We start from the raw sequence: 13529 nt of genomic DNA, 5'->3' as shown, positions 1-13529 counted from the left end.
TGAAAAGTCATAATCCAGTATTACCTCGTTATTCAGATTTTTTTCCTCGATCCTCAGACACCTCCAGAGTTCAGATGCAGCCTGAGTTGCCTTCCTGGGTTCAGGAAATTAACCAGGGAAGGACAGCCTGTCTGCTGCTATGACTGTATTCCCTGTCCAGAGGAAGAAATCTCCAGCCATACTGGTGAGCTATTTCATGCCAGGCTCATGGGCACCGTTAAGTCACTATTAGGCCCATATTCAGCCTTTAAAGAATCAAAAGTACTTTTATGGTGAACAACCAATGTGTGGAGGAGTAGCCTAGTGGTTAGTGCAGTGGACTTTGATCCTGGGGAACTGAGTTCAATTCCCACTGCAGCTCTGTGTGACTTAAGTCACTTAACTCTCCATTGCCCCTGGTACAAAATAAGTACCTGAATATATGTAAACCACTTTGACAGTAGTTGCAAAAAAGAAATATATCAAGTCCCATTTCCCTTAATTGAAGACCCAATATGGGCCAGTAAATATGCATGCACTCCTGCCTTTAGAAAAACATCAAAGTTGTGGAGCTTATTCAGAGACCTCAGCAGTAACTCATTTCACACTGGGATCACTGCTCAGTGACTCACTGCAGTCATCATCGGTCTTTTAAACTTTAATAATTTTTATAAACTTTCATATATTTTTCAATTTTTAATAAAATGCTACTTAGCTTTATTTGCATTCTAATAAAGCATAAGCGGACCCACACCGACATGGTCCATGTTTCGAGAAACTGCCTCAGGGTTTGGTCCTGAAAAGCAATAGGTGGGATCAAGATTTATGTTCATCAATAACAAAACTATATTTTAGCTTTACATCTGATAAGCTCTCACCTTAATCGCTACAGCTCTCATTTAATTATGCAAAGTCTATAAAATGGCGACTGGGCTGAAGACGCCCACTTTTTCATAGAGACACCATCATACATTCTCCATAATGACAGCCTTTTAAAGGGCAATACCTCAAGACCCCCCATCCAACTCCAAGTTTAACCCGTTGGGATATATGGTATTCAGATGGTATATCCACCTCTGTTCCTTGATGTTAAGGAACTTGTAGTATCACCTCCCTCCCACCCAATCTGAATTTTATCAATAACTCTACATCTTATGTCAGCAGTAGTATGACCCTTTTCCCACCAGTGGGCTACCAATGGCGAAGTTAACATTGTGTTTTTTATATGAGACTTGTGTTCTGTTAAGCGATCTTTGACTGCTCTTTTTGTGCCACCTACATATATAAGATCGCAAGGACATAATATCACATACACAACAGCTGTGGAGCAGAATGAGATATTACTGTCTGTTAAGAATTGGGAAGTCTCCATAGCAAGCCCTCAAGTGTGTTCACACCACTGATATGCTCCACAGCTGGTGTGGCCCACCTGACCCATGTCAGTTTCGTAATCTATGTGTTTGTACGTAAGTATTTCTCCAATGGGTTTTCCTTTTTGGTATGCTATAAGGGGACGCTCCCTAAAGCAAGCATCCCCTTATAGCATCTAATCCAAAAACATGATCTGGATACTGCTAGCAAAACTAATCACACCCCTATTAAATAAGACGTATAGAATCCTTTAAAAGCATACATTTCAGGTGCAAGTACTTCTAAGTGATAATGCATGATTTCATTTACAGGAACTTCATCGTTCATTACTTGTTTAATGTTTGCTACTGTCTGTCATTTTGAAACAAACCTTATTATAAGGGAAAAGTTACTGTTCTGTAGCTGATGCTATTTATGAGATAATAGGGAATTATTTTTCATTCACAGATATGGACTCTTGTATGAAATGCCCAGTCAACCAATGGCCCAATCAGAAGAAAGATGCCTGCATCCCAAAAGTGATATCCTTTCTGACCTATGAAGAGCCTTTGGGGATAACTTTGATTTTCATCTGTATTTTCTTATTTATCATTAATACTGTCATTTTGGGGATCTTTATTCATTACAAGGACACTCCCATAGTGAAAGCCAACAACCGAGACATTAGTTACATTCTCCTGATCTCCCTCATGCTCTGCTTCCTCTGCTCCTTAGTATTCATCGGCCACCCTGACAAAGTGACCTGTGTTCTCCGACAGACTGCTTTTGGGATCAGTTTCTCTATCACTCTCTCCTCTATATTGGCAAAAACCATCACTGTGGTCATTGCCTTTCATGCCACCAAGCCTGGAAGCAAGCTCCGGAAATTGATGGGTTCCAGGATCTCAATTTCTATAGTCCTTTTCTGTTCCTTTATTCAAACTGTTCTGTGTCTTACCTGGTTGGTCATTGCTCCCCCATTCCCATCTCTTAATATGGAATCAGAAATTGGAACAATACTAACTGAATGTAATGAAGGGTCAATAGTTGCATTTTACTGTGTTCTGGGTTATCTGGGATTTCTGGCAGGCATCAGCTTCATCGTAGCTTTCCTAGCAAGAAATCTACCTGACAGGTTCAATGAGGCCAAGTACATCACCTTCAGCATGCTGGTGTTCTGCAATGTATGGGTCTCCTTCATCCCAACGTACCTGAGCACCAAGGGCAAGTACATGGTGGCAGTGGAAATATTTGCTATTCTGTCCTCCAGTGCTGGACTTCTTGGCTGTATCTTTTTCCCTAAGTGCTACGTTATTCTACTGAGACCTGAAAGGAACAGCAGAAAATATGTATCAAAAAACTAGAATTATTAATATTTGTGTAAACGATGGATTAATTTAAATATTGTTATCAGTTGGGTAAGTCCAAGTTGAATGTCCTTTGTTTACCCAGAAACTGCATCATTGGTTGAGGCCATCCTAAATTTCACATATTTTATATTATAGCTACAATTAGATATTCTACACAATTTGAATATAAAATTAAGTTGATATAATAGTCAATAATAAAGTTGTTGGTGACATCTTTTTATTGGAATAATGTTATGTATTGAATAGATTTCTGAGTCATCCTCCAATTAAATAGGGAAACACTCGGGGGCTATTTAGGAAAGGGAACTGGATTTGATATACTGCCTTTCAGTAGTTACAATCAAAATGGTTTACGTATTACATACAGGTACTTATTTTGTACCTTGGGCAATGGAGGGTTAAGTGACTTGCCCAGAATCACAAGGAGCTGCAGTGGGAACTGAACCTAGTTCCCTATGTTTTCGGCTCACTGCACTATTAGGCTCCTCCTTCACTCTAAACTTCATTAACTGTTAACATGAAAATTCACATGCACCAACATTTAATACGGTAGCAACTATTACACATTAATTTTGACAATTACTCCAGAGTAGATGGATAAACTCACTGCAGTAAATAGTCCTTTTCACTTAAATAGTTCAGTCAGCTGGGTTTTTGGTTGCTTATATATTTATTTTATTTATGACATTTTTATCCCACACAAGCAAAAAAGCCCATTTCTCCAAAAATGAAACAGGCTCTAGCAAGGCTATCGTCTAAGCGATTTCTCCTCTCTTCCCTGCCCAGCGATTCTCCCCTCTCATCCATGTCCAGCAATTCTCCTCTGCCCTCCCCTCCCATCCCATCCATGTCCAGTGACTCGCCCCAGCCCCCACCTGCCCCCCTTTTAAGCACCCGAGTTCCAATTCAACCCCAGCCCTCACCTGCCCGCCCTCTTCTCATACAACAGCCCTGCTTTTCTTCCTGCCGCCCTTCCTTTAAAACTTTTATTTTACCTCAAGTTGCAGTGGCGTCAGTGAAGGCAGCAGGCTCGGCTCGCCTTCCACCTTCCCTTTTCCTTCCCTCTCAGTGTCCCGCCTTCCTCTGACATAGCTTCCTCTTCCGTGAGGGCGGGACACTGAGAGGGAAGGGAAGGCTGGAGGCGAGCCGATTACGTAGTAGCTCATTTGCATACAGGACGCAGATTGACAAATTATTATATAGGAGATTAGTCCAAGAAGAGTTCAGGTTCAATGTGGCTTACATTACTAACATTTATTTATTTATTTACAGCATTTATATCCCACAATTTCCCACCCATGGGCAGGCCCAATGTGGCTTACAACAATCTACATAAAAACACAGCATATCAGGGGTCAAACAATTGATGTCCTAGAAGTATAATGGGGGAAAAGGCAAACGCGAGGTAAAGTAAAAGAGAAAGAGCAGCGTTGTGTAATGTGACACCGGGGTAAGACAGATCAGAAGGTAGAGATGCCTGGCAGTAGTGACGCGTATGCTTTGCCAAATAGAAAGGCCTTGAGGCGCTTTTTGAAAGTAGGGTGATCAGTAGTAAGTTTCACCAGTTTAGGCAGATCATTCCAGAGATGAGCGCTAGTGTAGGAGAAAGTTGATGCGTAGGTGCTTTTGTATTTAAGTCTATTATATACTGGGTAATGGAGGTTTAAGTATGTTCATGAGGATCTGTGGGAGTTCCTTGGTGGCAAGTTGATTAGGGTGTCCATGTATGCAGGGGCTTCACCATAGATGATTTTGTGCACCAGAGCGCAAATTTTTAAAGTGATACGGTCTTTGACAAGAAGCCAGTGCAGTTTCTCTCGCAGAGGCCTTGTACTTTCAAATCTAGATGCACCATAAATGAGCCTGGCAGCCGTATTCTGAGCTGTCTGTAGTTTTTTCAAAAGCACATCTTTGCACCCTGAGTAGATGCCATTGAAATAATCAAGACGGCTAATGACCAGTGATTGTACTAAAGTGTGAAAAACATCTCTAGGAAAATATGGTTTTATGCGTTTAAGTTTCCAAAGAGTGAAGAACATGCATCAGTAGAATGGTACACATTTTGAAAAGTATCAGTTCTTATAATAGATTATATAATACTAGGTTGAAATTTAAAATGAGCTATTTTAATACATCATTAAAGGTCGGTAAAAGATATATGAGAATCCAAGATGGCGACTGAGCAGGATGTGTGAGAGGAACGCTCTCTTCAGAATCTAAAAACATACCTTTTTCTTCAGGAATGTGCTGAGGTTATACATCTGTCTCAGCTCTGCCTCTGGTCCCGCCCTCATTTCCTGTTTTCGGAAGGGCGGGACCAGAGGCAGAGCTGAGACAGAAAGGAAGGCAGGCTGAAGCACAGTGCCTGCTCGCCTATCACTGCTGCCACCGGACCCCGAGGTAAGAACTTCTACATTCTGGGCGGCACGCAGGAAGGTGAGGGGCAGGCATAGGACTGGGAGAAGAGGGCGGCCAATGCAGGTCGGGCTGCCACTCGGAGGGGAGAGAGAGAGGGAGGGAGGCGCGGGGGTCTGGAACTCGGAGGAGAGGGGAGCATGGAACTCGGAGGGGAGGGGGGCCTGGAACTCAGAGGGGATGGGGGCCTGGAACTCAGAGGAGAGGGAAAGGGACCTGGAACTCAGATGAGAGGGAGAGAGGGGGCCAGGCTAGAACTCAGAGGGAGGGGGAGGGAGGGAAGGGGCCCGGAACTCAGAGGAGACAGGGGCCTGGAACTCGGAGGAGAGGGAGGGAGGGGGGTCTGGAACTTGAAGGAGAGGGGGGCCTGGAACTCAGAGGAGAGGGAGGGAGGGAGGGCGGGGGCCTGGAACTCAGAGGACAGAGAGGGGGGCCTGGAAATCAGAGGAGAGTGTCATGGTCTCAGGCTCTCGGACACTGGAGCTACATGAGCCCTTGGACCGCTGAAAGACAAGGGACTGCTCAGCTAACACCTCCCGGACATCACATATATACAGTTACAAGTTCTGCTTTCCCAGAAATCATGTGACTTTTCCCAAACTAGAATCAGAAACTAGTCTGTGCCATTTATGGCTATTCCTGTGTTATATCACTCTCTCCTGATGTGTGTCCACGTGAACAGTCAGTGGCCATTGGCTAATTACTTATGAGTTCTAAGTGCATAGCCAGAACAATACCCTTGTGTCCTCTCTCTTTTTTTTTTTAAATTTTATTTATAATTTTTAATGAATTTTACAAGAAACGCTTGTACAGAAAAGGAGTATTATTATACCATACAAGAAATATTTTATAAGCAAAATCTATTAAATGATAATTACTGCTAAAGTCCACAATATAGGCAAGGTACTATTCAAAAATTGGTTAACATAGGAAAAAATGACTAGAACATATTCCTGCTTATCCTATCATGGAGTAAATACTAATAGAGGAAGCACCAGAGAGTTTACGACTGGTTCTTGTCTGGAGTCCAGGAATTTTGTTAATTGGTCACTCTCAAAAAAAAAAACATATTTAATTGATTGAAATTTAACAACACACTTGCAAGGAAAATTAAGCCAGAAAATTCCCCCCGTGACAATACATGATCACAAAGTTTCAAAAAAAGACACGTCTTTTCTGAGTTTGTCTAGCAATATCTGGGAATACTTTGACTTTGCAATTCAAAAAAAACTTCATGTCTATGTTTAAAGAAAGTTTTCAAGATCCAATCCCGACCCGGCTGTAGAACAAAGTCTATAATTAATGTAGCAGGTTGTACTCCACATAGTTCATCTTCAATTGTTTGAGATAAATTCAAATTTAGCTCCTCAAATGGAGTCTCCGTAGATGGTATTATGCGCTCACTTGGTTTCTTAACATAGGTGGAAACAATTGTTCAGTAATTTTTAACACTTCAGAAAGATATCTTTTAAATGTTATTAAAGGAGCCACTGCTGGAACTTTAGGAAAGTTTATAAATCTCAATGTTTTCATACTTTGTAGATTTTCTAAAGTTTCGATTTTCCTATATAGGTATACATTTTCTTTTATTAAAGTTATTTGACTCTCTTTAATTTGATTTGTTTCAAGTTTAATCATTTGTTCAAAAGTTTTAGTTTGCTCCAACTGTTTTTCCAAATCTGCTACTTTAGCTTGATTAGTTTGAGTAAATTTAACTATTGGAGATAATTTCTGGGTTAGAGACTCTTCTAAACTTTCCAAAGCATCCCAAATTTTTTCTAGGGTTATTTTCTCCATTTTTTTTAGGAAATAGTTTCAATGTTACCTCTTCCTGAGCTCCTCTCTCAGAGCCAGTCTTGCTCTCTTGTGATTGGACTCCTACTCCCCCTTCGGTATTCTCAGCAGTAGCCACCAGCACTGCTGCACTTGGCATTCTGCTAGCAGAGTCTGCCCCTGCTCCAAGATCAGACATCTCCTCATCGGGTCTAATCAATCCGGGGCTTTGGTCTGTCAGCATTGCCGGCATCGAAGGAGGACTCCGTTCCTCTGGGCTCAGCGTGACCTCTCCCTCAGGCAGGGGGGTCGGTTCTCCTCTCATCGATCCCTCCTGCAGCAAGGGTTGTTGCCCAGTCAATTCTACAAGGGGAACAGTGAAACAATCCATCGGTCCCAATTCCTGTCTCGCAGAGGGAGCAGGGTAAGCCCTCTGTTTGCCCCTTCTCTTGGGCATGGAAATATATATATTTTTTTAAGGGAAAAAGAAACAGCGAGGGGGAGTTGAGTGAGGAGCTGTTTCACACACGTCCTTATTCAGACGCCACCTTGCCCCTCCTTGTGTCCTCTCTCTGTCTATCTTCCCAAATGAAATACTCTGGACATCTTAGGCTCAGACTGAAACTAGTCTGTCAGCAACTGCCAAGGTTACCTTATATAAAAGGCATGATTTCAGCTCCTGAGAAAAGTACTGTGTGTTGCAAAGATGCCAACCTGTTAAGCCAAGTTCCGAGAACCAAACTGAGCAAAACACAGGCCTAAGACCTAGCCCTTAGTAACAGGCCTATAGTACAGGCCTCAGGCCCAGCCCCCAGCAACAGGTCTATTATAGGAAAGAATATACAGAGTCTTTCCATGAAGTTTCAACTCAGCCTTAGTTCTGAAATATTTATCATATTCTGAACATTTAAATGGTTTCTCTCCAGTATGAGTCATTTTGTGCAGTTTCAGAATCCCTTTGAAGCTAAAGGATTTATCACATTCTGAACATGTAAATGGTTTCTCTCCTGTATGAGTCTTTTTGTGATTATTCAGGTGGGTCTTGCATTTGAAGCATTTATCGCATTATGAACACTGAAATGGTTTCACTCCTGTATGAGTCCTTTTGTGGCTTACAAGGTGGTTCTGAAACATGTATCACATTCTGAACATTTAAATGGTTTCTCTGCTCTATTTATTTATTTTGTTAATTTGTTATATTTGTATCCCACATTTCCCCACCTATTTGCAGGCTCAATGTGGCTTACATTGTACCGTAGAGGTGGACGCCATCTCCGGTAGAGAAACAAATACAAAGAGTTGTTGTGGTCGAATAAGGTTCATGTGTTATAGACACATTGGGGATTTGTAGAGGGGAAGAGTTATGCAGAGTCTATTACAAGCTTTGGTTTCATTGTGTTGCAGGGTTTAGGCACTTAGGTTGGGTATGCCTTTTTGAACAGGTTGGTTTTTAGTGATTTCTGGAAGTTTAGGTGGTCGTACGTTGTTTTCATGGCTTTTGGTACTGCGTTCCACGGTTGTGTGCTTATGTAGGAGAAGCTGGATGCATAAGTTGATTTGTACTTGAGTCCATTGCAGCTTGGGTAGTGGAGATTTAGGTATGTTCGTGATGATTCCATTGTGTTTCTTGTTGGTAGGTCTATGAGGGCTGTCATGTAACCCAGGGCTTCGCCGTAGATAATTTTATGGACCAGGATGCAGATTTTGAAAGCAATATGTTCTTTGATTGGGAGCCAGTGTAGTTTTTCTCAGAGGGGTTTGGCGCTTTTGAATCGTGTTTTTCCAAATATAAGCCTGGCTGCTGTGTTTTGGGCGGTCTGAAGTTTCTTTATGAGTTGTTCTTTGCATCTCGCGTAAATTCCATTGCAGTAGTCTGCATGACTTAGTACCATTGATTGTATCAGGCTGCGAAATGTTTCCCTCGTGAAGAATTGTGGGTTTGTTCGTATTGTGTTGGGATGAGATGATGAGACAGTGTGTTTTATCTGTATTGAGTTTTAGTTGAAATGCCTATGAACCCATGATGTTTAGGTTAAGCTTGATTTCGTTGGTGATTTCTGTCAGATCATGTTTGTAGGGTATGTATATTGTGACGTTGTCTGCATAGATGAATGGGTTGAAGCCTTGGTTGGATAAGGACTTAGCTAGTAAGAGGATTGGTGATAGTGGTGATCCTTGAGGTACTCCGCAACCGACTTTCCACGGTGATGATATGTTTGAATTTGATTTCACTTGGTATGTTCTAGTGGTTAGGAAACTTTTGATCCAACTCAGTATGTTTCCACCAATACCAAAGTAATCTAGAAGTCTTACTAGTATTTTATGGTTTACCATGTCAAATGAACTAGACATGTCAAATTGAAGGAGAAGTATGCTTTTACCTGTTGCTATTTCCTGCTTGAATTTGGCCAGGAGCGTGATGAGTACTGTTTCAGTGTTATGGAGGGGGCGAAATCCTGATTGTGATTCATGTAAGATTGAGAATTTGTTTATGTAATCACCGAGTTGTTTGGTTGCCATGCTTTCCATCAGTTTGACTGCTAGAGGGATAGATGCTACTGGGCGGTAATTGGTGGGTTCACTTGTCTTTTTCTTGGTGTCTTTTATCACATTCTGAACACTGAAATGGTTTCTCTCTTGTATGAGTGTTGTGGTGCCTTTCAAGATCTCTCTTGAATGTGAACCATTTATCACATTTTGAACATTTAAATGGTTTCTCTCCAGTATGAATCTTTTCGTGCTGTTTCATGTGCTCTTTCAACCTAAAGGATTTATCACATTCTGAACATTGAAATGGTTTCTCGCCAGTATGAATCTTTTCATGCCGTTTCACTTGCTCTAGCAACCTAAAGGATTTATCACATTCTGAACATTGAAATGGTTTCTCTCCTGTATGAGTCAATTTGTGCCATCTTAGACTCCGTTCAAACCCAAAGGATTTGTCACATTCTGAATAATGAAATGGTTTCTCTCCTGTATGAGTCCTGTATGAGATCTTTCTTGGATGTGAAGGATTTTTCACATTCTAAACATTTAAATGGTTTCTCTCCTATATGAGTCATTTTGTGGGTGTCCAGGTTTGCCTTGGTTCTGCACCATTTATCACATTCTGAACATTTAAATAGTTTCACTCCTGTATGAGTCCTGTGGTGACTTTCAAGACCACGCTTGGATGTGAAACATTTATCACATTCTGAACATGAAATGGTTTCTCTCCAGTATGAGTCCTGTGGTGCCTTTCAAGACCACACTTGGATGTGAAGCATTTATCACATTCTGAACATTTAAATGGTTTATGTTCCATGTGCCCTATTTGATGCAGTTGTAGGTTCCTTTTCTCATTGAAACATTTATCACATTCAGAACGTTTACATGGTTTTTCACAGTTTCCAGAGTATCCAGATGGGTTAGTTTTGTGCATACCTTGACAGTCCTGAACTTCAGTACTAAGCCCACTTATGTTGTGGTCAATAAAATTGGAGTCGGTAGTAAAGGTTTCCCAAACATCAACACTTTTAAAATCTCTCTCCCCGCTGAGTCTTCCAGATTGTACAAGTCTTGAGGAAAAGCTACAGTTTCTCTTTTGTCTTTCTAATCTTTCTCCTTTCTGAGCTGCTGCTTTCTCACTGGTTGGTATTATGCTACCAATACCTCCTTCACAGTCTGCTAAAGGATCTGTGCTGTCTCTGGAGGAGTCTTCGTGTTTCCATTCCTCTTTCTGCTGCTCATCGCACATTCTCACTCTTTCACTCTCATTCCCAAATCCATCATCTGTTGGATAAAATAGAAGAGTACGATCATTAATTTTACAGCTATGGAAAAGGATATACTTATTAAGGTGGGCAGGAGCGAGGAGAATGTGCTCCTACCCCAGAAAATCCACTGGAGCACCTGGGCTAGAGGTAGAACCGGGAAGAGGGGGGAGGAGAAGGGATGGAACATTGTCATAAGAGCCGGGAGAGGAGGGGGGGGGGGGGGTGAAATTAAAAAAAAAAAAAAGTTATGTGGGTGCCAGTCCCATATCCAGTAATTTATGTCCTATGTGAGCCAGCCGGCACCCGCATAACCCTGGGCTCCTCCTATATGCCTCCCCCTCAAAACCGACCCTTATTTTGTGAGCGATCAGAGGCAATATTCAGGGTACCGGTACTACCTGCTTTAATGCCACTGAACACTGGGGGTTAGGCAGCCCCAGGGGATTCTTGAGAATATGGCCTAGTAAATATGAAGGGTACAGATTTACAGGCGTGAATATATTAAACACATTTCTCTTACTGTGGATTAAACAAAACATAAAAAACATTCCCCTGCACTACTCAGGCCTAAGCAATTAAATTATCTCAGAAGAAACCTCCCCTTTCCCTGAAAGGAAATCTGCTACAGTATAATTATGTCCACGATTATGTTTGATGAAACAGGAAGCCACAGCTAAGTGTGCAACATTTTACTATATACAGAAAAAATGTTAAACTAAGTTTCAGTGAAAGGGAGATTCAATGACTGAAAGAAATAAAGGAGTAAGATTTAAAAGGATCTATGTTTTGAAAAAAATTGAAAGATTGATTAAAATAAAAGGATTTAAAGAAAATTATAGAACAATCCACAAGAAAGTGAGACCAATGATGACCATAAACAACCCCAGTTAAAGACGTGAAAAGTATTATTAGTCCGGGTGTGTTGAGGTCTGCATCTTGTTTAAATTCAAGAAGATTTCTATGTATCTTATTGAAGTATTGGACTCTTCAATTGTTGAGGTATGATGAAAGAGGGAAACAGCTGGAGAGAAGGAAGCAGGTGGCCAGTGTTTCCATCAGCGCTATATTATGACTGGAGGGTTATGGAGGGAACAGAGCAGGTGAAGAGACCTGGGTGCCTTAAGGCGAGAGAGAAAAAAAGATGGAACAGTAAAACCAACTGGTTCCTGAGAATGTCACCTTGTCCTCAGAACCATGACCCCTTACCTTCTATAACTGCAATAAGAAGTTCTAACAAGAATGGGCCCAATTGGGTCCCAGGAAATGCATCCTTTATGTGCCTTCTCAATCAAAAATAAAATAAGATTTTACAGAACCAACTTCTTTGAATTCTAAGCTAAGAGAAATTGTATATAAGTCTCTTGTAAGGAAGGGGCAAGAAGACCACTGACCATCTCTCACTTGTTGGTCTCACCTATAAGTGTTCCTCCTGCCGGTTTCTCCCTTTTGCCTGTGTAGCCCAATTACCTTGCGTTATTTTTGCTGCAAAATACTTTCTTATTTTAACTTTGGTAAGAACAAAACAGAGAGAGAGAGAGAGAGAGTAAAGATGAAAAATGGCAGGGGGCATAGAAAAAGAGAAGGCTGCATGGCAGGGGGAACAGAGAGAGAATGAGGGAGAGAAGAGACATTGCATAGGACAGAAAGAGAGAGAAAGAGACAGAATAGGCTGGATGGCAAGGGGTATATAGAGAGAGAATAAGTAGCTTTACTGCAGAGAGAGAGAGAGAGAGCGTGAATGAAGGGGCTGCATTGCAACGGGCACAGGGAGACTGAGAAGAGGCTAGGGTGGAAGTGCAGAGGTAAAAAGGGGAGAAATGGGACAGGGGAGGAATGGGGACACAGAAGGCAGATACTGAACATGGGAATAGGGACAGGGACACAGAGGAAATGATGGTGGGAAAAAATAAGTCAAATAGACAAGAGATCCTGGAAAGCAGAAAATGGATGAAACTGGTGTGTGGGAAGAGGAAGGAAGGTGCAGAAGATGGATGGAAATGATGGTGGGAAAAATAAGTCAAATAGACAAGAGATCCTGGAAAGCAGAAAATGGATGAAACTGGTGTGTGGGGGGAGGAAGGAAGGAGCAGAAGATGGATGGGGTGGGGGGAGAAGCAGGAGGCAGATGGGGCTAGGGGTAGAGGGGCTGTGGGGGAGGGGGTTGGAAAAGGAGATAGGGCTAGGGAGTGTGGGTGGGGAAGGAAAACAGAGGAGAAGCTGGATGGGACTAGGGGAAGGAGCATGAGTTAGATGGGGCTAGGGGTTATGGGTAGAGGGGAGGGGAATGAAGTAGAAGATGGGGTTGGGGTGGAGGAGGAGCAGTAGGTAGATGGGGCTAGAGGGTATAGGTAGAGGGGAGGGGAACAAAGTAAAAGTGATGGGCAGACTCTTCAGGTGGCCACAGGTAACCCCAGGCAGGTGCTAGGTGTTTCAAGATACAGACGTACTGATTTTGGTAAAATGGAGGAATATCTGAAGAAGGAGCTGATGGCATGGGTCAGGATAGGTGAAGCGGAAGTGCAGTGGTCCAAGCTAAAAACTGCTAAAAATAGGGCAACCAATCTTCACACAAGGAAAGTAAACAAAAACAAGAGAAACAGGACACAAATCACACCTTTGAATCATTGTGGGTTGAAATTCCATGTGTAAAAGGGAACACGGTGATAGGAGTGTACTACTGTCCGCCTCGACAGGATGAGCAGGTAGACGCAGAAATGATAAAAGAAATCAGAGACGCAAACAAAATGGGCAAAGTGATAATAACGGGTGACTTCAATTATCCAAATATAGATTGGGCAAATGTAACATCAGGACATGCTAGAGAGGTACAATTCCTTGATGAAATCAAGGTTAGCTTTATGGCGCAGCTGGTGCAGGAGCCGACGAG

At 42.1% G+C, this 13529-nt stretch overlaps 1 protein-coding gene across 1 annotated transcript; it reads left to right on the top strand.

Annotated features, from left to right (window-relative positions):
* Nucleotides 1-1799: 1799 nt before the first annotated feature.
* LOC115464538 (vomeronasal type-2 receptor 26-like) lies at nucleotides 1800-2693 on the top strand. The gene has a single exon (XM_030194904.1). It carries the CDS (start codon nucleotides 1800-1802, stop codon nucleotides 2691-2693), a length of 894 nt encoding a protein of 297 aa, XP_030050764.1.
* The last annotated feature ends 10836 nt before the right edge of the window (nucleotides 2694-13529 follow it).

This window comes from Microcaecilia unicolor, chromosome 3 (genome assembly GCF_901765095.1).
Source record: "Microcaecilia unicolor chromosome 3, aMicUni1.1, whole genome shotgun sequence".
NCBI classification, from domain to species: Eukaryota; Metazoa; Chordata; class Amphibia; order Gymnophiona; family Siphonopidae; genus Microcaecilia; species Microcaecilia unicolor.
Note: the sequence above shows the minus strand (reverse complement) of the source record. Positions and strands in the feature narration are given on the sequence as shown.